Consider the following 27,059-nt stretch of genomic DNA (forward strand, 5'->3'; position numbering starts at 1 on the left):
TTTTGCATTACTGCTATTACTTCAAAATGGTCTCAAAACAACTATATTATCGTTTATTGCAATAACTTCTGGGAAAATGTATTGTACTTTTCCCACATACAACAATAGTAAAAAGCCTTCAAACAAATAATAGAAAGTTGTTTTTAACTCAAGCCAAGCTTTTCAGCTAAATCCTTCAAATCCTTTCGACTGTTTTAAATGTTTCGGTTAATTTTTCTCATTTCTTTGAGGCTTGTTTTGATTTTGGTTCCTGTTAATTGTTTACATTGTTGTTCACACATCCCAGATGTAAGAAGGAGCAGAGTATGAAATCTCTGAAAGCCTTTTGTCTCCAATTCGTCACGCAGGGAAGGGAACCAGGTAAACGGATCACATCTGCTCTTAGGTTGGCCGTATTTAATACCTCGTCCTCCCAGTTTTCGTAATTCCTTTTTTAAATTATAACAACAAAGAAAAATTAAGGAATAAAAGTGGAAAAGCTGAGTCACCCCTGCACATTTAATGATCGGCTAATCAATCCGTGTTGAATAAAGGTCCCGCTTGGTCCCCAGTGTGCAGATATTCAGCCAGTCGTTATTATTCTGCACAGAAATCCATAGTGAACCGATGTGTCCTAATTTAAAGGTGCTGTCATGTGGAGGCGTCAGAGAGCCAGTGGCTGAGCGCTCTGTGGGTGTGCAGCCTGGAGTTTCCAGTCATCTAAAATCAATGTGAACAACCCCCCTGCTGTCACACACATACACACAAATAAACAAAAAAATAAATAAATCGCAGCGAGAGTTTGGTTAAAATTCTCTTTATCTCAGAATGGGCTGGTTTATTTAGATTAGCAGTGATGAAATGAAGTTGTGATGGTGGATCTCTGGGTGTGTTAGCGGAGCGGTTATTGGAAGTGATGGAAGTGGCGGTGTAGCCATCGCTTGGAGGACTTCTGGGATTTATTTATAGCTCCCGTGTTCGCGTTCTGTTCATCATATACTCGCCATCACACCTCATTTACCTCCAGTTTTCCCCTTCAGCCGCTTTACTTCTTGGTTGCATTTTGGTGCAATTATTTTTTGCTAAGATGTTCTCTTTTTCCTAAAGAATATCCTCAAAAATACATTTTGTTTCAGTAATTTTGACGTCAAAAAGTGCATATATTTGGTTTATTTCTGTTTAATTACATAATTAAAGCTTACTGCTAAAATAAAAGATGCTTTGTTATAACTTCTGATATCATGAGGAAAACTTCTGACTCATTTCTTCAGCAGAGGGCTACATGCAAAAAATTTCAGTTGGAGGTTTAGTGGAAGGAAAAATTGCAGAGGAGAAAAGTGCAGACTTTGTGACAGACATTTTTGTTAAAAAAGAGTATAAAAAATAATTTATGCATTTAAAAGATGTTATGTGAAACCCCCAGAATTACATTTCTCCAAAAAAAAACATACATGTCACAGAAGACCAATAAAAATGTTCAAAACTGATCAATCTTTTTGTTCCTTTGATGATTCTTTATAATTTGTTTCCATCAAATCGCCACTCGAAATTTGAGCAAACTTTTAAACTATTGCAGAAAATGTGAATGAGGCATGTTTTTATCAGTGGTCCAAATGTAAACTCCATTAAATCATAGAATGGACTTTTCCTTCCACTCAACTTTCTATTAGCATCTTTGTATAAAGACATCAGATTTCTTAGCAATGACCTTTTGTGACTTAAGGATTGTGTTATTGACTGTTTGCCATATATCAGGTCAGCGCTCTTCCTCATGTTTATTCAGACCATAACCTAACATTTCTGAATCAAAAATTATTTTTTTCATATTAATCTTATGTAATAGTTACATTTTCTTACAATCCTAATTGTGGATTTCTTTGGGCTATAAGTCATAATCAATACAATACAAACAATAGAAAAGGACAGACTTTTATTTGTAACTCACTGGGGGAATTTCAGCATCTCAGCGGCAAAGGGAAGACAACATTAATAATAACGTTTATAAAAATAGAAACTGGGCTGTTGTGACAAATGTAAATGGGAAAAAACTACGTAGTCATAGCTAAACAGCAAATGTAGATGCTAAAAATACATGCAATTAATCAGAAATCAACATTTGAAATATACCTCTGTGTGGAATGAACCTACATACCAAATGAGTTTCACCTTTTAAATTAAAAAACTGCAATAAATTAAGTTTTTCTTTTTTTATATAAGCCTAATAGATGCTTATCTGTAGAGTACATTTTAGGATTTAAAATCAAGAAAGTTAAGTTGAATATTAACCGACTATACGCTCATCTTCTCTGGCGCAGAAGAAAATTTTCTTGACATTTTACTCAAATGTCAGAGTTGTAGGATAGGAGCGGGATGCTTGAGGTGTTCGAGTGTTTTCATCTGTAGTCTTTACATGTTGTTGCAGTACTATCCCTCTGCACACACACACACACACACACACACACACCCCCCCCCACACACACACACACACACACACACACAGTTATTTTTTGCTGCACATATGTTGGAATTGTATAAATCAACAAATTTTACAAGATGAACATCGAATCAATCGCTGCATTTGCTGCCATATGTAAAAGACATATTGAGAACTTTAGTCAAATATTTTTACATTTATCATATTTATTATTTTTATGCACTCTTGCAGAACAAAACACCAACTAAACTTGGTTGTAATTTCCAAATAATTGCATGTTTTTGATGCCAGTAGAGTAAAACGTGGAGCAAAATAGCTGGTGAATTAGTCAGGCTGTCAGCTCAGGCCAGCCTGCAATCAGCTGTTTAACAAACTACTGGCTAGCAGTTTGCAAATGCTAGCTAAACGTATGTTTTGTTTGAGCAAAGGTAAACTGTAGTAGCTTTGTTTTAGCCAACTGACTGGCCATGCATAGCAAAATGTTAATTTTTAAAATCTTGATGTAACTTGAAAGCCTGAAATCACTCAGTAAATCTGTTTGAGCTGCAAGGGAAAGAAAACAGCCTTCAGCCGTCACTTTGCAGGACACTATTGCTTAGAATACTGCAAATGAATATAATTGTCTTGATGTTGAAGGGACAGAGGCTCTGCTGAGCAACAACGTGGCTGTTCCCCCAAATTAACAGCTTTCTTTTAGGAAAGAAAACATAGTCCTGCATCTAAGTAGAGTGAAAATGAGGTTAAAATGAGGGAAAGCTTCAATTTTTCACACATTTCTTTGGTTGGAAAGAACTGGAGAACCTTACGTGGTCATAAAGTCTTTTTTTTTTTTTCTCGAGGATGTTGCCACCAGTGCAGAGCTTACACCACAATGACAGCAACTGAGTGACAAAAAGTGTCAGGTGAATAATCACCTGGAAAACATAAATAATGACTTTAAATCCTTCAGGGAGAACAAAGATGCAGCAAGCTGTTTATTAAATATTTGGTAATAAAATGTTGCGTAATGATCTCTACTTATAATTGACAACAAGCTAGTTTTCTTTCTATCTAGAACCTGTGGACAAAAAAATTATAATCTGCCATCAATCAGCAATGTTGAATATTACAAGAATAATAAATTTTATAGAGAATATACTAATCTCATAATGAGAATAATTACTTGTTATAAAAATATACTTTTATGTTTGACCTTTGACATCTTCCGCAACTTTACAATTTACTGAAGAAACATATTGTTCCTATTAAAGAACAGCCTCAGGAGTCACTTTACCATGTTTTAATTAACAATTTAATGTTTAGTTTCTGCAAGTACATTGATAAGTTCTTGACATTTTGCTCAAATACCACAGTTGTAGCCTGGGGGAGGCGCGGCGTCTCGGGAGAACTGTCCAGTGTCATTATCAACCGTTCTTTTTACTTAGCATTTCTGATCGCGTTGTACGCAGGAATTTATGCCACAACAGCTTAGAACAAGGTCACAACAAACCTTGATATTCATCAAAATGTGAATTCAAGCTAAATTTGACAAAGAACTTCACAGATAACTTAAGTTTGGACTTAAAAGTTAAATTGCTAATTGCTGGTAGTTTGTTGAGTCTTGTGCAGTTTGCTGCTCCAGATTATGAAATGTTTAGTTGCAGCAAAGACTTTAGAGAACCAACTGATGCAATGAATTGATGAAACTCGTTGCATCGACTCATTGATGCAATGAGTTGTTGCAATTCCAACAAACATGTGGAAGAATGTTTTGTTCAGCATTGAGTCCAGATTCTGCCAATGGCATTTGGATCATAAGGTCAATGTGTGGAGAACAGAATGCTAATTGAAAGGGAAATGGTCTTTTAGTGTGAAGGAAATATCTCAAGATGAGATTCTCTAACCACCAGTTTAGAACCAGTTTATGCCCCCGATTGCTAAATGAATGCATTACTAAACTGCTAACTTGTCTCGTTTGTCTAAACTTACATCATCCAATCCAGTGAATGACACCAACCAAAAGTCAATCGCAAAATAAACAGTTTGGCACTAACAGAGAGGATTTGGCTAGTTGTTCATACACACAACAACCCACACACTCAACTCTGCTGCTCGGCCCACAAATCCATTTTTCCTCCAAATGTGGTGCTGGACATTTAAAGGGAAATAGCCTGTCTAACAGTTTAAGATTTATTACCAAGAATAATCACTACAAAAAAGAAATAATCCAGCCAACCAAACAGTAATGTCCTTACTTTCTTGTGCCAGGTTTATTTATAGAAGTTCACTTTTGGGTCGACGTATATTCCCAGTACCCAGACTGTTTCCCCCTGGTTCTGTAGCTTTACCATCTCTTATCAAATGGGATTGTAAAAAGCCATACAGCTCAAATAATATGCTGTATTCCTGCTGCAGCTCTACTTACATTTCAGTAGCCTACTTATTCGTTTGGATTGTGCAGGACATTCACCATTGAGGTGGTTAATTTTACTTTTTATGATGTGCGATATGAGATTTATGTGTTCTTACCTACAGATCTTCTGTACCTTTAGCTTAAAGTCCTACTTTTCAATAGTAAATTGTGAATTATGATGTTTTTGTGAGTCATTTTAATCCCCTCACAGAACATTTTAGAAACCCATATGTAAGAAAAGTGAATGGCAAAGTCATTACTTGTTTAATACATGAGGAGACTTTCAGCCTCAGGGAAGAGAAAAAGGTTCACTTGAGAAGGAAACAACCTTTACTATTCTACGTGAGAAGAAAGAAATTTACAACCAAACAGAAGATGAGAGAACTCCAAAACGTCTTTTGAAATTGTAAACAACAAAAAAAGAAACTATAAAACAAAACAGAGTGAGATTTTCCAGCTTGGTGCGCAAATTTTATGAACTGTAACTTTGAGTTGGACCAGAAATGATGAGTTTCCTCAGTTTACCCATAATTCACCTCTGCAGCATTTTATCAACTCTTGCTTTTGTTTCTTACCTATTTTCCTGACAGGAAGACAGACAAATTGCTATGAAAACATATCTTAGCTAAATTTTAGCTGACACTCCTCACCTTGTTGGTGCTGCTTTCAAAGCTGCTTTCCATCGTTTGGACAGCGTCTGAAAGTATTGATGCCATCGCTGAATGATTACCTTTTTGCACTCTTCCATTTGATTCTGTGAGAAAAACTTTTCAAAAGATTACCTCTTCCAGCTTAAAGTAAAAACAGTGACTTATATCAAAAAGGAGCCTGCACAAACAGTTTACCACATGCTGTTCATGTTACAGCCACAAGCTTTAATGTGTTTGTTAGGATTTTATGTGATAGAGCAGAAGGAAGTAGAACCTCCCAAAGTCAACACTTTGGACTTGTAGTTTCTACTTGTCCAAACTCTAGTTTGTTAATCTAGAAAGTCTGGTTCGTTTGGGGAGCAGTGAATTCGTAATCCAACTCTGATGCAGAGCAAAAAAATAACTTTGGTTTGTCTACAAACCTCAGCTTTGGTTTGGATGAAGTGAACTCTGGTGCGGTTTTAATGCAAATGTGAACACCAAGCGGACCAGAGACTGTGCAAAGCAGGAAGCACAATGAATTCTGGGTAAATGCAACCAAAACAAGTGTGCAAGTCCAGCGCTAGTGGGAGAAATGACTCATGGTCTTTTACCAAAGACAAAAGAAAAATCCTACAGCTGCTAAAGTTCCTTTATTGTTCATATTTTTGGTTACATTATGTGAAGGTTTTCTTCATCAGAGGCTTTTGTCGCTTCCTTCAGTTTTTCTTGGTGCAGCGCCACCACTGGTGAGGGGAATGAACAAGTTTTCAAGGTGTTTAGTTTGTTTGACTCAGTGCAGTGTGAAAGCAAACTGCAGCATGTGAAAATGTAACAAATTGTACAACTTTGATCACTAATTGAACCGACTCAACTGGACTGGGCCATTCAGTCAGCTGAATAAATATAGATCTAAACCACGTGTCAAACTCGAGGCCCGAGGGCCAAATCCGACCCGCCATAGCTTTTTATGTGGCCCTCTACATTATAGACTAAACACTAAATGTGCTTAAATATTATGTTTTCAATCAAGTTAATACATTTTTTTATCTGTTTGCTGCCAAATTATACCAGTCAGTCCCTCCAGTTTCTTGAGGATTATCATGGAAATTCACACAAAATCAACAAATCCCCGCAACGTTTTTGCGGTAAAACATTATTGAGAGTTTATTGTGGATTTTTGTGTCAAAAACGTTCTTACTTGTAGTAAACAGTTGCCTCTGCCTTAACTGATGTCACATTATAGTCCATACAGCGAGTTGCATTTACCGTCATAAATAAGTGCAAGTATTGCAAATATTTCCAAATGAATATCACAAACACTTTGATTTTTATTGCAAAAAAATCACAAGAAGAATCACGAAATCGTGGAGGGTCTGAAGAGATGTTAAATAATATTTAATGTTAAGAATTCATTGATATTTTAACAGGTTTATAAATACATTCTGGCACAACCGGCCCTTTAAGAGCATTTATGATCTTGATTTCGCCCAAAACAAAAATGTGTTTAACACCCCTGATCTGAACCATTTCATTGTAGCTCATCTGCGTTCTGCACATTTGAGATTTCTGGCAGAACCAGGTCATGTCAACAGCAAAACATTTACACTGTTTCATTAAACACCAATTAGGAGTTCATCTTTGTGTTCCTTCACTAATTTTGGCGTTAGAATACGTTAGGACTGTTTTAACATGTCAGCTCTGTCCCACATCAGCTAGAATCTGTATCAAACGATCATGTAAGGACTTGGTGTCTGTCAGGTTTCATTTGCAGTTCTTACAGTCCAGATGGCTGCACTGTTCAGCCATGGCACCCCTGTTGTTTGGATTTCTGTTCCAGAAATTATGCAGTTAGTTTTTGCATTAATCTTGTAGAACTCTCTAAACTCTTACAGCAGATGTTTTATTCAAGATTAAAAGTAAACCTCTTGAATTATTTCTTTTTTAAGAATGTATTTACCCTGCATGTGTCAGAGTTCTTAAATGGGTTTCATTGTTGAAATACACAGTAATAGGAGTCTTTTAGATGTTTAGAGACTACAAGATTACACAAAGTGTTTATATAAGCCATAATTACAGAATATTTTCCACAGAAATACACATTGTGCATCATAATATCTGTACTCGTATTTCCTGGAAGCTGCAGCTGTATACTCATGCGCCTGCACAATGGGACAGGATAGAGTTGAAGCCATCCATGGTCAGATGTGATGATATTACTCAGAAATAATTATAAAAATGAAATTGTTGAACTGTAGCCATTATAAAATAGGTCAAACAATTAAATCTCAGGCCAGTGGTGTAATTATTATTGTCCTTTTAGCTTTAATGCTTGAAATTGTGAACGTGAAGGTCACTAAAGTTTGAGAAAGGAAAGTGGAAACTTGTATATCAAGTCTAAAAATATATAATAAGACATTTTATTATGCTTATGCTTTTCTCTTGCAGTGGAAAACTAAATGTAAAACTATAGACCTAAAAGATTTATACAAGCAAACGAAAAAATAAATTAGGACTGTGAGCAGCAACAGGTGGGGAAGGGGCCACACCACACTCCCTGCTACTCTGCCTTTGCCTGGTACTCCTATAGTGTTTGAAATTGTTTGCTATTATTTTGGATGCACAAGTTACTTAACGAGGTTGTTGCTCGGCAACCACTCTCTGCAGGTTGTTGCTAGGTAACCGAAGAATGAGTGAGTTTGTTGATTCCACCAACCTTGCTTAGCTTTTTTTTAAAAATTCTTTTATTTCAGATAGAGGATCTGCAACGCAATGATAAATATCACAATATCTTTATTTTTATCGGAAAAATGAAAGAATAACTACAGATATTGACAATCTACAATGTAGGGAACTAAAGCTAAATAAATGAGTAAAATAAAACAATGTGTACATTTTCATCTATACTTTTTTCTTAGCAAAAAGTGTCAAACACATTCAAATACATATATAAATAAAAAATAAAAGTCAAAAATATAACAGAAGCATTTGCTTATGAGACAAAGTAAAATTTCTGAAGTAGAGATGACGTTTTTACAAGTTTCTGATTATTAAAGTTGAGTTTTTAAAGAAATGTAATGTTATGATTATAATTAGATTTATTATATTTGTCACCTGAAGAAAAGGTAGAATTGTTAACCAGCATTGCTTAGCTTGCCTTGACGTTGGCAAAGTCTTTCTTCCGCCTACATCCCCCAGAATGCTGTGCGGTTCTGGATCGGAGTTCAGTGAAATTAATGAATATTCTATCAGATGTATTATCTATTGATATTGATCACATGTCTATTGCAGTATTTATTGTTGTAGCTGAATGTACAGCATTCTCTTAGTTAAGTTAGTACAGTTTTAGTCAGCTTTGCATTAAACGGTAAATAATGACACTTTTGATGCAAAGTTGCACTAAAGGTTGCATTAAAAGTGTCATTATTAACTGAATGACAACAGTCATAACCACTTATGCAGACTCCTTCATGTTCATAGCAGGTGTTTTATCACGTTTATGTCTATATTATGTCAGCCCCTTCAAAATAAAATGTTACCAAAGCCTAATTTTTTAGAATCTCATTGTTTTATCTTCATGTTTCAGCCCAGCATCGTTCCCTGCTATAGTTTTCTTTTCATGTGACAGTTCTGCCAGTTCTATCCGTCCATTGTTTAATTGCTGCTCATGTCATTTTAGCTGTGAGGTGGATGAATTGTCGACATCTTTGGCAGCCTTAGTGATGTCTTCCCTCCAGCTCTGAGATTGCTGAACCTTTGACCCTCCCCACAAACGCATCCACATGAACATGGAGGATTTCTCTTAAGGTGCCCAGGGTTGTTGGAGTGTATTTTTCTGCTGACATTGATTCATCCTGAAAAGCACAGTTCATACTGTGGGAAATCACCGCAGACGGTGTTACTATTTGGTGTCAGAACTGAAAACTTCACCTGTCTTCACTGTGGTAAGCCTCTGAACAGCATAATGAATAAACCACGTTTTAAGGGATTTCTGACTCTTGAGACGAGCGTGTCTTCGCTTCTTGACCTCACCATTTGCAGTTTCTGAGAGATTGTGGGAAGCTTTGGATGAAAACTATCCAATTTCCATCTCATGTTAAGTTAAAGGACCCCTGTCCTCGCCTAGCCTGCTAACTGCATTATGCTGAAGATCCAATTGACGTTTTGTTGCCATTAGCCCTCATCCGATCAAATATTACAACCTTTGCAAAATGTTGTGGTGGATAAAGTGCCTGTGATTCTTATTTTTTAAATTGATAAGAGGTTTAAAAAGCCACTGCTGCAAGCAGCATCTCATAAAAGCCCTGAGCTATCAGCGGAAGAGCTGGAATGAGCAATAATTTTCACCAGAGGTGAATTATTGTGATGCAGAAATAAGCAGTCTTCACTTGTCTTCATCCAGAAAAGGAAATTAAAGAAAAGAGAGGAAACAAAGAGAGGAATAAATATCTAAAATGGGGAGTTTGAACCAATCAATCAAGTTTATTTTTCCAGCATTTTAGCAACATTGCAGTTCAGAGTGCGTTACGTCATGGAAACATAAACACAGCGTACAGTCAACAATCGTGAAAACTAGTATCAGACATTGCAGGTGGGATTTCAATCTAGATTTAAAGGAACTCAGTGTTTTGGCTGCTTTGCAGTTTTCTGGATGTTTGTTCCAGATTTGTGGTGCATATCCTGAGATATAAAAATATTTCAGTGGCTCTTGATTCGAAAACGGAGTAAAATAATGAACAGAATCTAAACTTATTTTTTTGTTTCATAAACGTTTCACTTTATTCTCACTGTTAGAAACACATTTGGAGTCCAGAGTGAAATCTCAGAGAATCTATGGAAACTTGCAACAGCAGTTGTTAAAGGTATTTCATTATGATTTAGCTAGCCAACTAGCTAGCCGGCTAGCTAGTTAGCTATAGTATCCGTTTAGATTAATATTTACTGTAAGGCTGAAGCATGTTAAAATAAGATCTCTACTGGGTTTGAAATCTCCAAGAAAATATAGTATAATTAACGTTTCCTGGAGGTCGACAGCTGGACTTGAACCGCTTGAGGCATAAGAAATATTTCAGTGGCTTGTGATTAGAAAACGGAGGAAGATAATAAACTGAAACCCAAAGTTGTTTCTAACGTTTTCTAAGAATGATCAGAATCTCACTACGCGTGTCAAAGAATCATTTTCAATCAACAGACTTTTGTATTTACTTTTATTAGTGCTATTATATATTTTTGTTCTCTAAGCAGCAGTGAATTCTTACCTGAAACAGATGTTTGCAGATTTTTTTCTGTTAGCTTGGACATCATGTGAAATGTGCCGTGTCCTGCCTGCATGGACAGAAAAATAAATCAGAAGGAAACCAGCAGCCAGTAAATCACAGCCATTTAAAGTCGCTTTTGCCGTTTAGTGCATTGTGGAGGGAGCAGACATTACTCCTGTTCCAGGAAGGTTCCTGGGAAATCTACTGTCTCAAATTTCAGCTCCGTGACTCATAAAATATAAAATGCTCAGTAAATGTCAAGAAACTTAATTTTCAAGAAATATTGTGTGAAGAATTCAAGAACGGTGCTACAGGTACCCCACGCTATAAATAAAAAACTAACCTTTTTGCTACATACACGACGGGTTTGTTTTAATTTATTAATCCACATAAAAAGTGACTGCAGGAGTCTGGGAACAAAATATTTTTTACTTAAAATTCACCAATCAGAGTTTCTGTGTCCTATTCCAAATCTCTGATTTTGTGAAGCTGATTACAATTTTTTTTTTTTTCTCCCCTCCAGGGGGTCTTTTTGTGGGCTCTAGTGTCCCTTATATGAAAGTAGGCTGACAGGAAAGGGGGAAGACATGAGGCAAATGTCGCCGGGTCCGGGAATCGAACCCGCGACAGCCGCAGCGAGGACTCAAGGTCTCCAAATGTCGCGCTATCCCCTACGCCACCACAGCACGCCCTACAATTTTTCTAAAAAGAAAAATTTAACAATCTTTTCGAAAATTTTTGAAAATAAAATAATTTTTGATGATCTCTAAAATACTGGAAGTCTACTAGAGCTGTACAATCCTCCAGCATTTATGCAGAGAAAACTCGTATCAAAATAATAACATTTTGCAACATCTATTGAAAGAAGAAATAGATGGTTCCAAACTAAAATGAAAATGAATTTATTTTCTTTAATGCTCCTCTCGCACAGCTGTTCTGCCTCCATTTAATCAGTCTTTCCTGTCTCTTACCGCAGTAATCACCATCCCTGCTTATTTTCCACCTGATTCATTGAGTCCTTGTCAGATCCTTCTGTTCTCTCCAGGGTTATTCTTAGTTTCGTTTTGGCTTCTTTTATTTCATGTCTTGGTTTTTAAGGATTTCCTTCTTGCCAAGTAAGCAAATGAATAGTTTTTCTTCTGGAAGTGTCCTCTGATTTAACTTTTAAAAACCAAACCGATACTGGAAATAAACAAATTTTGATCAGCTCAACATGATCCAGGATCATGTTTCTCAAAACAATTAAAAAATTTTTTTCAATATTTGTTGCTGTTTTGTCGCCGTCCTACTATTGTTTCTTGATTTTATTAATCCTAATTTTGTTTTTGTTTGCTCACAGGTCCGCTACTGTGTGATGGAAGGCTGACATGCTTTCTTTTCCCTCTGCTCCTGCTCCTGCGAGCTCCTTTGCTGTTCAGCTTTGGTGAGCGCACGTGCCCCAACAGCTGCCGCTGCGAGGGGAAAACGATCCACTGCGACTCCTCTGGGTTTTTAGAAGTCCCGGAAAACATCTCAGTAGGCTGCCAGGGTCTCTCCCTGCGCTACAATGAACTACATACCCTGCTACCTTACCAATTTGCTCACCTGGGACAGCTTCTTTGGATCTACCTGGACCATAATCAAATTTCAGTCGTCGACAGTCGAGCATTCCAGGGAGTTCGAAGGCTTAAAGAGTTGATACTAAGCTCCAACCGGATCGCGTCTCTACATAACTCGACATTCCATGGCGTCCCCAACCTTCGTAGCCTTGACTTGTCCTACAACAAACTGGAAATCCTGCAGCCGGGTCAATTCCATGGCTTACGAAAACTACAAAACCTTCACCTGCGCTCAAACGGTCTCTCCAACATCCCGATTCGAGCGTTTTTGGAATGCAGAAGTTTGGAATTTCTGGATTTGGGCTACAATCGAATCAAGGCTCTCACTCGCACCACCTTCTTGGGATTGCAAAGGCTGATGGAGTTGCATCTAGAGCACAACCAGTTCTCCAGGATCAATTTTTTTCTGTTTCCACGCTTAGCCAATCTGAGATCCCTCTATTTGCAGTGGAATCGCATCAGAGTGGTCAACCAGGGTCTTCCATGGACTTGGTACACTCTGCAGAAACTGGATCTGTCCGGGAATGAAATTCAGACGCTAGACCCGGCTGTTTTCCACTGCTTACCCAACCTTCAAGTCCTGAACTTGGAATCCAACAAATTATCCAACGTGTCCCAAGAGGCTGTGACGGCCTGGATCTCACTGACCACTATTAGCCTGGCTGGCAACATATGGGACTGTGGAGTGGGCATTTGCCCCCTTGTTGCCTGGTTGAGAAATTTCCGGGGCAGTAAAGACACCACCATGATCTGCAGCAGCCCCAAGCATCTCCAGGGAGAGAAAATCATGGAGGTCACACGGAACCATGGCATTTGCGAGGAGAATGATTACTTTATGACTGAAACGCCATCACCGATGCCGGAGCTAATCTCTGACGCCACAGCTGAACCAACCTTTGCCTCCACCAGTTGTTCGCCAACGACCCCACCAACCAGCACCTTTGGTCCCCTCCCACCCTTCAGACTTCGACCAATTCCTCATCCAACCTATCCAGGCCACATGAGCAAAGACACTAGAAATACAGCGATTCGCACTCGGCCCACCCTCATATCGCCCCCGGTGATGGAGCACATGGCGCTGCACAAAGTGGTGGTGGGCAGCGTGGCGCTCTTCTTCACCATGTCACTCATCTTGACCATTATCTATGTGCTGTGGCGGCGTTACCCGGGCGCTACGCGGTTGCTGCAGCAGCGGCCAGTGGTGGGACGGAAGCGGCGCAAAAAGAGCCCAGAGCCCGAACAAAACCTCAGCTCCCAACTCCAAGAGTATTACATGAGTTACAACCCCGCTGCCACACCAGAGGCACTGGAGGTGCTTGGCAATGGCACTGGTTCCTGCACTTGCACAATTTCTGGCTCCAGGGAGTGTGAGGTATGACCCATCACCTCAGCCTAAAAATAAAAAGTCTAAATCAAACACAAGGCTCAACAGAGAGGTAAATAATCCACCAAGTATGCCCTGTGAAAAGACACCCTTGAAATTCCACCGTAACACCCTAAATTCCTCACTATTCACACCTTAACCTCAGACGTCGGATGTCTCCAATTATTCCAAAGGTAGAAAAAACTGAAATTACTGAGCAAAATGAGGTCAGAGAAATACATGCTTGGTGCATGTCAATAAGTTGGAATATAACACTGGGTTACAAAAAATATTTTTTGGAAGTTGTTTTTCAACTGAATTAGGACTATTTTACACTGCTGAATTCAGAAATAACACCCATTTTTCTCAGTCAGGTTTTCGTTCTGATTTGATTCAGAAAAATCCAAACTACCTGATTACATTTTTGTGACGTTATCAGTCATTTCCATTAATATTTCCCATCCAAAAAAGGCTTTAGGAAAAAAACAAATCACTTTCTAACAGAGTGTATTAATTAAAACAAAATTGAGTAATAAACACTGATACGGGTAAGTACATGTAAGTTGAAAATTACGTCTTCGTTGTGCAAAATTAAGGAAATGAACTTCCTTTTCTCCGAACGCATGGTATGCTCAGCAGCAGGGAAGTCTCCCTTTAGGGTCCAACAGTAACCAGAACATCATGACTGCATCCCAGAATCCCAAATTATGTAGCTTAGTTCAGGAAGTTGACCTAATTGAGCAAAACCGAAGTGATTTTTGGATTCAGCACATCAAAATTACCCTAAAACAGTTGAAAAACCTGAGACAGTTTCTTGGCTGTTGACCAGTAATTTTACTAATTCATTTCTAAAACGGAGACTCGCACAGAGGGATGAATTTCAAGCTTTCATTTGTTAGTTTTTATGACAGTGGCTAAGCTAATGGAAACCCAGAATTCAGTTTCTCAGAAAACTAAGTATAAGAGATGCACGATATTGGATTTTTGGTCGATACCCAATACACCGATATACTAAAACTCTTTTGGACGATTACAGATACCAATACTGATCATTTTTTTCCTATATCTACTTCCTGAAACTATATGGCTTTCTCTACTTAAAATACTGCATTTTGTCAATTTAGCCCTAATACGGATTCATGTTTTGACTTAGACGGTGATTGGAAAGTGTGCTGATTTAAACACTCAAGTTAGCCACAAAAGCTAACTGTTAAAAAAGCACAAGTAACTTTAAAGTAACTTTTGTGGTTTAAAAAAGACGGTGCAAAAGCAGGAGCTAATATAATTGCTTTTTCTCTTAGTGCTGAAAAAATTTGCACCGCACCCTATAGTTGGTCAGGGCTCCTTTTGCATAAATTACTCCATCAATGCTCCAAAGGTTTTCTATGGGGCTCGGGTCAGGGTTATTACCACGGTCATTAAACGAGTTATTGGTACCTTTGGCAGTGTGGGCAGATGCCAAGCCCTGCTAGAAAATTTAATCAGCATCTATAAACTTTGACAGCAGTAGAAACCGAGACGTGCCCTAAACGTTTTTTTGCGCTGACTTTGCAGTAAACGACATAAACACTGATGGGATTCTTGAGGAGATTTCTTTTATCCTTCTAAACTTTTACTTTCCAGTAATATTTCCACTATTGCAAGAGTCTATACATCTAGATTTTTGAACAATGAGTGACTGCTTGCAGAACAGCTGTCGAGTCAGTAGATTTTTCATGAGTTTTTAGACTACAACATGGCTGTAACCGTGGTAACAGTAGTGTATCATGGTGATTTGATCATGTATACATGAGCCAGGTTCTGCTGGAAAATGAAATGCATTTCTTTTTGACATCTGAGAAGCAATCCTGGCCTATTTCTCCTTTATGTTTTCTACCACATGTTTCCTTCCACTCAACTTTCTATTACTCTGCTAAAATACAATGCGCTTCTTTAGCAGTCTTCTCTATGATCATGCAAGGCACAACATGTCAATTACATAAAATTTCTCTTGCCAAAATAATTTTTATTGGTTTATTTTCCTTTTGAACTGAAACTGAACTTTGGGTTTTTTAGCTTTATGCCATATACGCTCAAAATACATAAGTCTGTGTATGTTGAAACTTTCTGAACTGAAATTTACTCAAAATAAGTTTTGGTTTAAATTCTAACTTTGAGATGCACCTGTAAATATAGTTGAGCCCAAAGTTATTCAATCTGCCTTACAGATTGTGATTTAAAATTATTTTCAGGCAACTAAAATGTTTTTTTCTGATGTAATACAACCCTGAAAATTTAATACTAATATGCAAAATGAGTAGTTTACTTGCTATATTGACATTTTAACAGTGTATTCTCCTTTATTGTGAATGAAAAAATATTTATTTACGTTACAGCAATCAAACGTTACAATCTCGTAATTGCCGACTAGATTTTTGGGAAATGTTTTCTGACCCTGATCTTCATCTCTATGTAAAAAATAATCAGATTTGATTCAGAAATCTACGTTAACGTCACTGTTAAACATAAAAAAACACCTCAACCTGCTGGAGGTTTGAATAATTTTGGGTTTAGCTGAACCAACACAAACATTTTTAATGTAGTTTATTTTCAAAAATGTCCTTTTGAAATAATAGCGATCCATAATTACTGATTTTTAAAAAGCAGAATAATTGGATACTGTCTGACTGTTTGCTCCCTACTCCACATGAGCATGTGTTTTATTTTTTGGTTTGGTTTATGTGCTGTGTCGTTTACTTTGAAGAAGATGTGTGGACTGATGTTCCAAACTTGCAACTTTGGCTGTTTTCTGGGTCCAATTCAGACTTTCCATCCTAAAGTAAACATGCTTGACGGGTTCTTTAAAGAAACGCCTTTAAGTCGTGGAAAACTGGAAATTGGACGAAGTCTGTTGTGCAGCCCTAATGAGTGAGCTTAGTGGCTTGGAAACTCTTTAGGATCAAATGTGCCGTGCAATTTGATCGGTGCAGACTAAACATCAATCTTACAAAGTTTATGTACATTTTCTATAAGTGCAAATGTCATTTGTTTTTGGCTGTAAAGATATTTGAAGTGTTCTTTAACAAAAAACAGGATTTTTTTAAATTTTTTTTTACCAAGTATTAGTTTGACCAAACTTTCACACTTAATTCTTGTTTTTATTATAAACTTTTCACCCTGGGAAAAAGAATGAATCATTAAAGGCTCAAAATAAATGATGCTCTTGCTGATGGAAAATGTATGTAAACTTTTCACCTGGATTGCGTATCGTCTCTGCAAAAACACAAAGTCTTACCAAGTATTTTTAGTCTAATTTATAGTGCAAATTTCTTTGTACACTTGAAATAAGACAAAACAAACATTAAAGTAACTTTTTAGAAAAATATAAAGATTTGTTTTAAGTAAATAATTCATTTTTTCTCTTGCTCTCTTCTCTCTCCTTCCCACCTTCGCCCTGCTTGCTCCATTTCTGTCTGTTAAGTTTACTAAATTGTGGAATTTAGTATTTTAGACCAACATTTAGCTTTATACTTTTAATATCGCAGCAAGACGTAGAGAAACTCCAATTAGTTCATTACTTAGCAACCCAGAACAAGAATCAAACATGGAAAACCAACATTTAGCTTGATACTTTTTAGTTTATTACTTTTATAAATTGGGCAGTACTTATTACTTCAAACATTTAGCTTTATATTTTTAATATCAGAGCAAGAGCTAGAGAAACTAATGTTAGTTTACTTATAACAAGAAGAACCAACATTTAGCTTTATATAAATCCAGAATTCAACCCAGAACAACTGGAGCCAACATCTAGTTTTATACTTTCTAATCCAGAACAAATTTAAGATTGAGAGAAATTAGTTTATAAGTTATGGACTTACATGGGGTCCCCATGTAAGAATAATACTACTTTTACCTTTTTGTCTTTCTTTTGGTTTTGTTGTTTTGCTTGTATTTCCTTCTAATTCATGTGAAGCACTTTGTTGCTGAAAATGTCCTATATAAATAAAATTACCTTACCTTAATGTTAATGCAGGTTGACAGATTATTTCACTTCTAGCAAGACTTTTTTTTTCCATTTTAGAAGTTAATCTATCTGAAACAAATACCTTTTCATCAACATTAAGGAATTATTTACTTAAAACAAGTCTATATCTTGCTGAAAAGTTACTTTTAGGCCTTATTTCAAGTGTGCTCAGATATTTGCACTTGAAACTAGATCAAAAATACTTGGTAAGATTTTGTGTTTTTTTGTGGTCTTGGTTATACGTCAATTCAAATTGCTGTTATTTTATACAGACTTGGATTTAGAAGCGTTTATCATAAGTTAATGAAATATTGGTGTATTTGCTACCTAAATCTTTCTTTGTGTGAAGTGTTTAGAGCTTCTGCTACAATTATGTTTGATTGTTGCACACAGGGGAAAATCCTGCCCTAGATTATATGTAAATGTCCAGCATACGTGTCTCCACAGATGTCTGGCTGAGGTTATAAAGAGAAATTTGTGAGAAGCAGAGAGAAGCAACAAAACACATGGCTCAGACAGAATGTTCTGCACATGATTAGATTGTGTCCACAAGAACAGTCTGACACTCACATAGAGGATATTACATTGAGGCTCCAGTGCATAAACCTCTCATTACAGAGTTGAATGAGCATTTGAAAGTTCAGTGGTGCTTAAACTGAAGACGTCTTTCAACGGTGAAGCAAAAAAAATAAGACAGATTCAGGAAAATAAGCTTTTTAGGGGCATTTTTTTGTGTTTCATTGGGGTTGTATGGAGAAAAAGATAAATTAGTGGATAATTTTGAAGAGGATAGAAAAAGGTACATGGATTTCATCGATTTTTTTTGCGTCAAAAAATCTGAAAAGTGCAGTGTGCTTACAAAAATCGATCAAATCCAAGCAGATGTGTTAGAAAAGTATGCAAAAAATGCAAAATATGCCGTCATAACCCACTAATACACAATTTACAGCCACTCCATTGTAGCTTTAGTTGCATGTTTAAAGCTGTTTTCCTGCCAGTAGGGGAAATTCTGCCCTCAGTTTCAATTCGTCATCATTAAAACTGAATATAAAAAATGCAGCTACTTTACTCATGTAAGCTAAGGTGAAATTGATGTTGCATGGAGCTCTATTATGAAATGAATTATGTTTAAACATTTCAAAAACATAGTGATAAAGATAAACATGATGAGACTAGACTTGTTTCAAAGAAGCTGAGTGTCGAATTCTGGATCTCTGAAATATTTGTGCAGTAAAACCCCCAATTTCTGCTTCAGTCTGTGAAGGAAAAGATTCATGAAAGAAGCCTGTAATCAAGCAATCAGTGCCTGAATCTTCTAGTAAAATAGTGCTTTAAATGCACCGTCCAGGGTAGTTAAAGGGCAAAACTGAAAACGGTTACGATGGTTTATGTTTGCATATTCAACCAGAAGGTTTTCACCTTTTGTGTAAATGTAACGCAGTTAAAATTTTGTTTATATCTGTCTAGCAGGACCTGCATATTTGATTACTTTTTAAAATCCAGATGTATTATCACACATTCCTATTATGTGCTTTAAAAAAAAGCTTATATAGTAAAAACATTAGGACTCCTTGAACAAACTAACCCCAAGATTTTAAATTTGAATCCTCCACTTTTCTTTACAACTTTGTTCTGGGCTGTTAGAGGAAAAACCTCAAGGAAAACTTTAAAGTAACATGAGAAAATACATAATGAAACGTGTATTAATACTAGTTGAGAGCTCAGTATTCTCCAGACCATTTCCTGTGCAATGCTTGATACCTTTCGCCATCAGAGCCAAAATTATGTTGAAATGTTATAAAACAGATTTTAAAATAATATTTGGTGCCTTTTTATTTTATCTGCTCAATAATAAACCAAACAATTATCAATTGAAAGCAACGAAACAGTTGGATTTTGCAGAAAACACAACGTATCTCGTATAAGACAAACCCACAGTTTCAAATGTTTTGGGTAGATTTATTTTGACCAAAAACAAAATAAATAAAGATAAATCCAAAAAACTTTAATAACTGGGAATCTATTTTTTGCACCTATTTTTTGAAGATGTTGTTTTTCTGTAAAAAAACAAAACAAAAAAAGAAGCCATAAAAGATGAAAGTGTCCAAAAGGTCCATTTGCATCAACCAACCAGCTTTAGGCCTTCAGGTCAGATGTGCTCCATTCTAGAATGGAGGTCAGAGGTCGCCCAAAATCCTTAATTTTGTGCATCAAAAACGTTTCTGACGCTTCAAGTTTGACGCGTGTGCACTTTGAAGTCAGATGCTTGACGAGCCGTTGTTTTCTGTTGCTGGTCTCTTTAATGTAAAAATTATTATTATTATTATTATTTGTACAATGGCGGATGAACCTGAGAGAGAGAATATTATGTGGTGAAATCATAATGGAGGCTCAGATGTCTTTGCTGGACATTTTGTGTTCAGTTTCTATTGAACAAACAACGGTGACAGCTGATAACGGCACAACATGAACAGGAGCCTCTTGCTTTTTTTTCTTCTCCCTGTTACTTTGAACAATGGCGGATGAAATATTGAGAGAGTGTCTAGGCTTTATTTACTGGAATCAACGGAAAGTCGCCGTCGGGCGTGTTTGAATTTCCTAGGTATTTCAGAGGTGGTGGGAGGTTTGTGAGTTTCACAAGCTAGCTGGGTGCTGACGACGGTCACTATAGGTGCTGTTTTCATCTCACCCAATCCCAGTTTGATGACCAGTACCTGTGTCTCCTGGCAGGACACCAACCACAGGCCACTACACCACATAGCGGAGTCTCTCTGATTGGTTGAATCTCTGCAACCCTCAAAACGGTTCATTGGTTCAGCGCTAGACGTGCGAAGCTCACCGCGATTCGCCTCCGCATTGAGGCACTCGACGCTCGAATCGCTTTTGGTGTGAACGTGCCCTTCTCTAAGTAAAGGACGGGATCATATGTTAAATGTCCAGTCGCCATGGCGATGCTTGTAACATCAATTATATATTTTCTTCTCCACTTTGCTTTGCAGAAAGATAATTTTATTGATTTAAAATGTTTGGTCTCACTGATAGATTGGTTGATATTTTTTTTTAACAGTATATCTCCATTCAAGGTTTTTATTTTACAGTGCCAACTCTTTTTAATTAAACGTATTGACCAAACCACTTCAAACCTGATCAAGTGATGACTGAAGTAATGTGAAGAGAGTTTTAGCCTGGCGTGATACTCAGACATACATACGTAGTTTAATGGCAGCTTGTCAGGGGGAAAAAAGTTAATGCTCTGACATTTCAGTAACAATCAGTGTTGGAGGATTGTCTCTCGCTACATAACCATAAGCCAAATCTCATCTTCTGAATAACATTCCCGTCTTTTTAACATCACTGATGGGTGTCAGAGGCATTGATTCAAAAGCGTTCCACGCCGTTGCTTATTTCAAACCTTAAATAATTGAGAAGCTGGCGCCAGCCTTGTTTAGTTTGATGAAAGTGCCATTTTGCAGGTCTGCACAGCTGGCTTTGTGGCTTTTCATTACGGCTCAGCGTAGCACCATCAATCCCGGCGGATGGCAATGTGAGGGAACAAAAGCCAGCAGAACACATTTCCCCTGCTGCGGAAAGACTTCTGAGAGGTTCGGAAAGAGACTGACGCACAATGGTGTCTGAGCACAGCGAGAAACAGTTCACTGTTCACTTTCGCTTCATTACTAAAAGATTTTCAGAGCAGGAAGAACACAAACATCCCCCCATAAGCCGCCCTGCAAATCCAGATACGTGTTGCTTTACTGACAGGATGCCGACGTGACCGAAATCCAAAACTTTTTCTAAAATTCACCTCGAGTTGCACAGAGTTGCGTTTAAGCAGCTGCTGTCGGTTTCTATTAAAAGTGGACCAAGAAAGAAAGAAACCAGTGAAAGGATTGATCAGAAAACTTGATTTAACCCACACGGAAATTATGTTGCTGGATGTTTTCAATTTAAATCTGCAGAAATATAGGATTATGGTTCTCAGAGGAAAGAGTCAGGATGCATAGGACTTTAGTTTGTTGCAAATGCAGCTGCAAATCCAAAACAATGACATTATGGTGGCAAAATTACAGAAAGTAATGAAAAATTGGAAGACAGACTGAAATTAATGATGTTCCAGCTAATATTAGTAAAAAAAAACTCTAAATGGGATTTTGGCCTTTACTCAAAGGAACTCAGGGTTTCAGCATCTTTGCAGTTTTCTGGAAGTTTGTTACAGATTATTGGAGCACAACAACCGAAAGCTGCACTGAAAAAATTTAGTTGAACCAACTTAATTCAATTGCTTCACTTGGTAACTAATTCAGTTTAGTTAAACCAACTTAATTTATTAAGTAAAATATTTTTTACTTAAAAGTAACATTTTATTAAGTAAACTTTTACTTAGATGATTTCATTAGGTAAAAATAAAACATTTACAACAAACTGTAATAAAAATGTAAGTAAATTTTTATTAATTAAAAATTTACTTAGTGAATGTATTTAAATAAAAAAATTTGCTTACATTTATTTAATAAGTAAATAAATTTACTTAAATGCATTTATTAAATAAATACATTTATTTAAGTAAATAAATGTACTTAATAAATTAAGTATTTGTAAATGTATACATTTATTACATTTATTAATAAACATATTTACTTAAGCTAATTTTAAATTAACTTAATCTAAGTTAATTTGATTAAAATAAGTTTAAACTTGAACTAGGACACCTGGATGGTCTAGAAGTTTGATATGATTGCAGATGTTTAATGTGAAATAATAATAATAATAATTAAAGAAGTTTTTGTTCAGTGCACATTACTCTCATATGCTTATTTCAGTAAGTCGGCTTCAATAAAAAGTATGAACACGTTTGTGAAACACTTTGAAGGTATTAAAACAGAAAAAAGTGATTTATCTCGTTGACTAAAAGCAGTCTTAACCTTCGACCTTTGGCACCGTTTGTATTGTCTTAACGGAGAGACCGAATTGGAAGTAACCATCATAAATCAACTTTGTTTTTGACTTCCTGCCAAACAGTAACAATCAGCAGCGCTCCGATTTATTAACATATTCCGTTATCAACACCCACACATTTATTAAAATACAAAATAAGAGAAGTCACAGCTGTGGGTAGGCTGTGCTCCAAAATACTCCACTGCTTGTGTTTACTGCTGCTGAGGGAACATTATGGGACATTAATCTACTTAGCAGTAATACTATTGTTACAGTACCCTTAAGATTTAAAATAACTAATTATTTGTCTTATTTTGTGGTTGGTACTTTTTTGAAAAGGCAAAACCATTCAAATTTTTGTTTTAATGGCCAAATCAAGACCATGAATGCCAGAATGTTTTCATAAAACCCATTAAAATCTGAATAAATATCTGTCTAAATAAGAAGTAATTAAAATTAAACATCTTTTCACAATGTTGCGTTCCTCTAGGATTTTTTTTATTGATTTATTTTTTTTTAACAATAAAATCACAAATTTTGTGAAATATTCTCAAGGAATTTTGCAATATTTACATTTAGCTATGACTTTGTTTATTGTCACATCAATCATAGACTAATAACATGAAATAAAGCTGAGGCCCGGGTGTTGTGAAAGTACACAATACTGCCCCCTATTGGAGGGAGTTAGTGGTCAGTTAAACCCAATGTTTTCGACCATTTTTAAGGAAAATTTGCAGTTACGCATTAGTGAGAAAATATGAGAATTTCCATAGGTTGATGTAATTTGGCACCTGGAAACTTGAGGACCACACAAAAAGCTATGGCGGGCCAAATTTGGCCCCCAGGCTTTGAGTTTGACACATCTGATTTAGATTATACTAAATCACGTGTAAAAACTCAAGAAAAGCTTCACATTTGTCACAATTGGCTAGTTTAATTAGAGAAAAATTATGTTTATTCAAATTCTGTGCAAAATTGACTGATATTTCTTATTAAAACCATTCAATTTGCCACAAAAACATCCAAATGAAACTATAAAGTTTGTAGCTGCAATATGACAAAATGGGAAACATCTCAAAGGGAAACTTCTGCAAGGCTTTCTCCAAATTGAAGTAAAACCCCTGACAGTATAAATATATGTATATTTCTGTAAGTCAGCCTCAAGTCAATCCTGTCATGGTTGTTTCTTATGAGATAAAAAGGGAGAAGTAGCATTGGCAGTTCACTGTGTCTCTTTGGTGTTCCCTGAAATTCTCTGGAAGACTAAACTGTATCCGTTTTCCCCAAACGGGTTTGCAGAAATCTCCCACAGTGCTCCCTTTGCATGAGCCTCTGGCAAATTTTCCCTTCAGTCCTGTTCCACTTGACAGGCGTTGCTCCAAAAACCATTTAGAGGTAGACTTCCATTTTCTGCTCCTGCTCCCCTCTAACTCATCATAACTATTAGGAGATTAAACGCAGGAAGGCGTACTCAGGAGAAAAAGAAAACACAATATGTTTCACGAAGAGTCTCACACTCCAGGTGCTGCTTATTTCATTTGCTCTCTTTTTTCCCAACTCATTCGCTCTTGAATGGAATCTGAATTGTAAATTTCTCACTAAAAACGGAGCAAGTTTTTAAGCTTGAGTAATTAAAAGGCTTTTAGAAACCATTCAGTGATGATAAAATCTGGCTTTTAAACCAGAAACTCGTCAGTACTGATGGCATGAAGTGACATCCTGCCTTCAGAGAATAAACTAGTGCGGCTCAGTAACATCGGGAGTTTATCGGAAAAGTAATAATTCAAGACTAGTGTCTTTCCTAGACATCCAAGGGGCCCAACATTAAAGCACAGTGATGCCATGGTAACTGAAAGCAGACAGTAATTCACAGAAATGCAGTATGGGTAAATTTCCACAACTTTGACACTTAAAAAAAAAAACCTAACAAAATCAGATATTATCCTGGGAGTAAATCTAAAGTGCTTCAGAAAAGTTAGTCCAGTCCAGCGTTTCCAGATTCACCTACTTGTGGATTTTTCTGAAATGTAACTAAATTGTAACTAATCCAGCAGCAACATCAGTTTTCCTTGCTACTGATTGGTGGAGATAAGAAAGACTGTAGATGATAGCTTCTGTGGTAGCGCTAAGACGGTTTCCACTGTACGTATTAATAAATATTTGCTGTTTGAACTTTTAAAATGGGTAGTTATAGGATTTAGTCACTTTAACTATTGGTCCTCAAAACCAGATGGTCATCTACCCAGAAATAGATCATTTAAAATTTTATTAGTATTTATTTTTAGACTTTGCCTCCCTGACTGGTTTGTTTATTTTACAGTTAAAAGGCGGTAGTATGTAAAATCGATGTTTTTGAGCTATACGTTATAATGATGTTCCCTCTTCAATAAACATACCTGGAGTGTTGTCTTGACTCTTTCAGGCATGCTTGAGGAATCCTTTAATCTCCATGTCAACCGTGCAGCTGTGCAAAATGCCTGGGTGGACCTAGCCCCGCCTCCCAGGACGAAGCTCCTCCTGGGAGCTTTCCAAGGTTTTACCTTCCAGAGCGGCTATCCCCTGTGTTGGTGCGTTCACATCCATCGCTTGTCAAAAACGCGTCAAACGCTTCAAATTGCACCTTGCTTGTCGTGTGAAACGCACCGCGATGGACCCTCAACGTGCCTCCACATAGACTTTGAATGTAAACCAGACACACCTGATGCTCAAGACGCAATTGGTGTGAACGCATCATGACTCTCCCACTCAGCTCCTTCAGACTAGTCAGCAGTAATCAGCAGACTTCTGGTGGAATTGTTGAGCTCATTATATGAGCTACTTCTCAGTGAAATTCTGGTAAAAACATTGTTAAAGGGTTAATAAGGAGTGTTGTGATGACTTCCTGAAGGCGGAGTTTCTTAAAGATACAGAGGCCCAATTTCAAAAGTCATATTTTATATATATAGCATTTTTATAACAACTGATGGTAGCATAATTACTTGATTGTGCTATAATATGCCTGCAAATCACATAATAATGCACCTTTAAATTGTAGAGGTTAATAAATGTAATAATAAGGATGGAAGAAGTTTAAATTTCTTTAAGGGAAGAAAGCAGAGAACCTCGATAAGCACAGGGAGAACAAGCTAGCTCCATAAAAAGAGAGCTAGCTTTAACTTATTATTACTGTAGTAATTTTATATCTAATACATTACTGTGATATTACAATACGACATACCATGTATTCCAATCGTTGATATAGCAGAGATGCAGCTGCTATTTTCAGGCTGACAAAACAAATCTGTACCTTATTGATTCAAAAGTATGGAGGGTCAGAAAAGCCACTCGGACTGACCGCCGAGTCAGTAACAGCCCTGAGTGAGAGCTACTTCTGTTTCCACAGCGCAACCTTTTCACTTTCTCAGAGGTCCAATTTCATGCCCTCTTCCCTCGACTGCTGGGTCATTCTCCAAACGGCATCCCACCGAGGGTGCGCCAGATGATGATGCATGTACTGAAAAATGGTAAGATAGCTCTTTTTTTTTTTTTGCCCCAGGCACACCGCCTTGTCTCCCACACTGAAATACAGTCATACATAGTCAACCCGAACCTCGGTGAGTTGCGTATTATTAGCTGCATCCGGAGCTGGCTTTGGCCCTGCAGCTAAGACAAACAGGGATCCTCTGTGCTACCAGATAACACGACCAAAATACGGAGAAAAGATTCTATGACAAACTCTTAAAAGCATGTGTGTGTATATGTGTGTGTGCATCTTAGACAGAGAAGGGAAAAACATCTCAGTGGCACCTTATATAAAAGATCCGCCCCCTCTTTTGCCCTAAATTGAATTTTCTAATCTTCTACTTGCCCCCCTTTTCCTCCGTTGCTCCCCTTGCTGTGGGCTTTGGCAGCCGCTGTGTACTTTATCCTCTGATAACAGTGGCATCTACCCACCCACCTTTAGTTGTTCGCCCTGGAAAAACAGAAATACTTAAATCTGCCACAGTTTTAATAACTTCAAAGCTCATGTAGATTCATGTAGCGGATGTGGGAACAAATTAGTCACTTTGTCATGACATTACAATTAAACTGAGCAGCAAACCTGCCAACTGTACAGCAGGATGTTTAGGTTATTACAGTAAACACATGGCACAGAATGGAAAAGACTCGTTTATAATGATCTGACATGGAAAAACATTTTCTTTTAAGCTTCATAAGTGCTTTAATGAAGAGCAGAAACTTCTATGTTGGGATTCACAGCTTTAGATTATGACGTATATAAAAGAAAAGTGTTAGATTTGGTGTTTTATTACATGCCATATGCTTATAAAAATATGTTTTACATATTCAAGGGTCTAGTTTAGTATGTGACAGATAATCTGTGAATAGAGCGATTTCCTCCACTTCCTCCCTGAGCTACTACCATCTGAAGAAATCCACAATTCAAAAACAACCAATCAGAGCCCAAAGGAGGGTCTTAGCACTG

The 27,059-nt window shown here is 37.0% G+C and overlaps 1 protein-coding gene across 3 annotated transcripts in view; it reads left to right on the plus strand.

Annotated features, from left to right (window-relative positions):
* The window catches only part of LOC114149497 (leucine-rich repeat transmembrane neuronal protein 4-like), a 79,276-nt gene that overhangs the window by 23,423 nt on the left and 28,794 nt on the right, over positions 1–27,059 (plus strand). The window contains exons 2-3 of one of the 3 annotated variants that reach the window (XM_028025423.1): positions 12,032–13,662; positions 25,977–26,097. In XM_028025423.1, coding sequence (XP_027881224.1) covers positions 12,032–13,662; positions 25,977–26,097 — 1,752 coding nt within the window. Of the gene's footprint in view, positions 1–12,031; positions 13,727–25,976; positions 26,098–27,059 lie in introns of all 3 variants that reach the window. The other 2 variants (XR_003596518.1, XM_028025425.1) reach the window with 2 other exon arrangements.

Source organism: Xiphophorus couchianus, chromosome 8 (genome assembly GCF_001444195.1).
Source record: "Xiphophorus couchianus chromosome 8, X_couchianus-1.0, whole genome shotgun sequence".
NCBI lineage: Eukaryota > Metazoa > Chordata > Actinopteri > Cyprinodontiformes > Poeciliidae > Xiphophorus > Xiphophorus couchianus.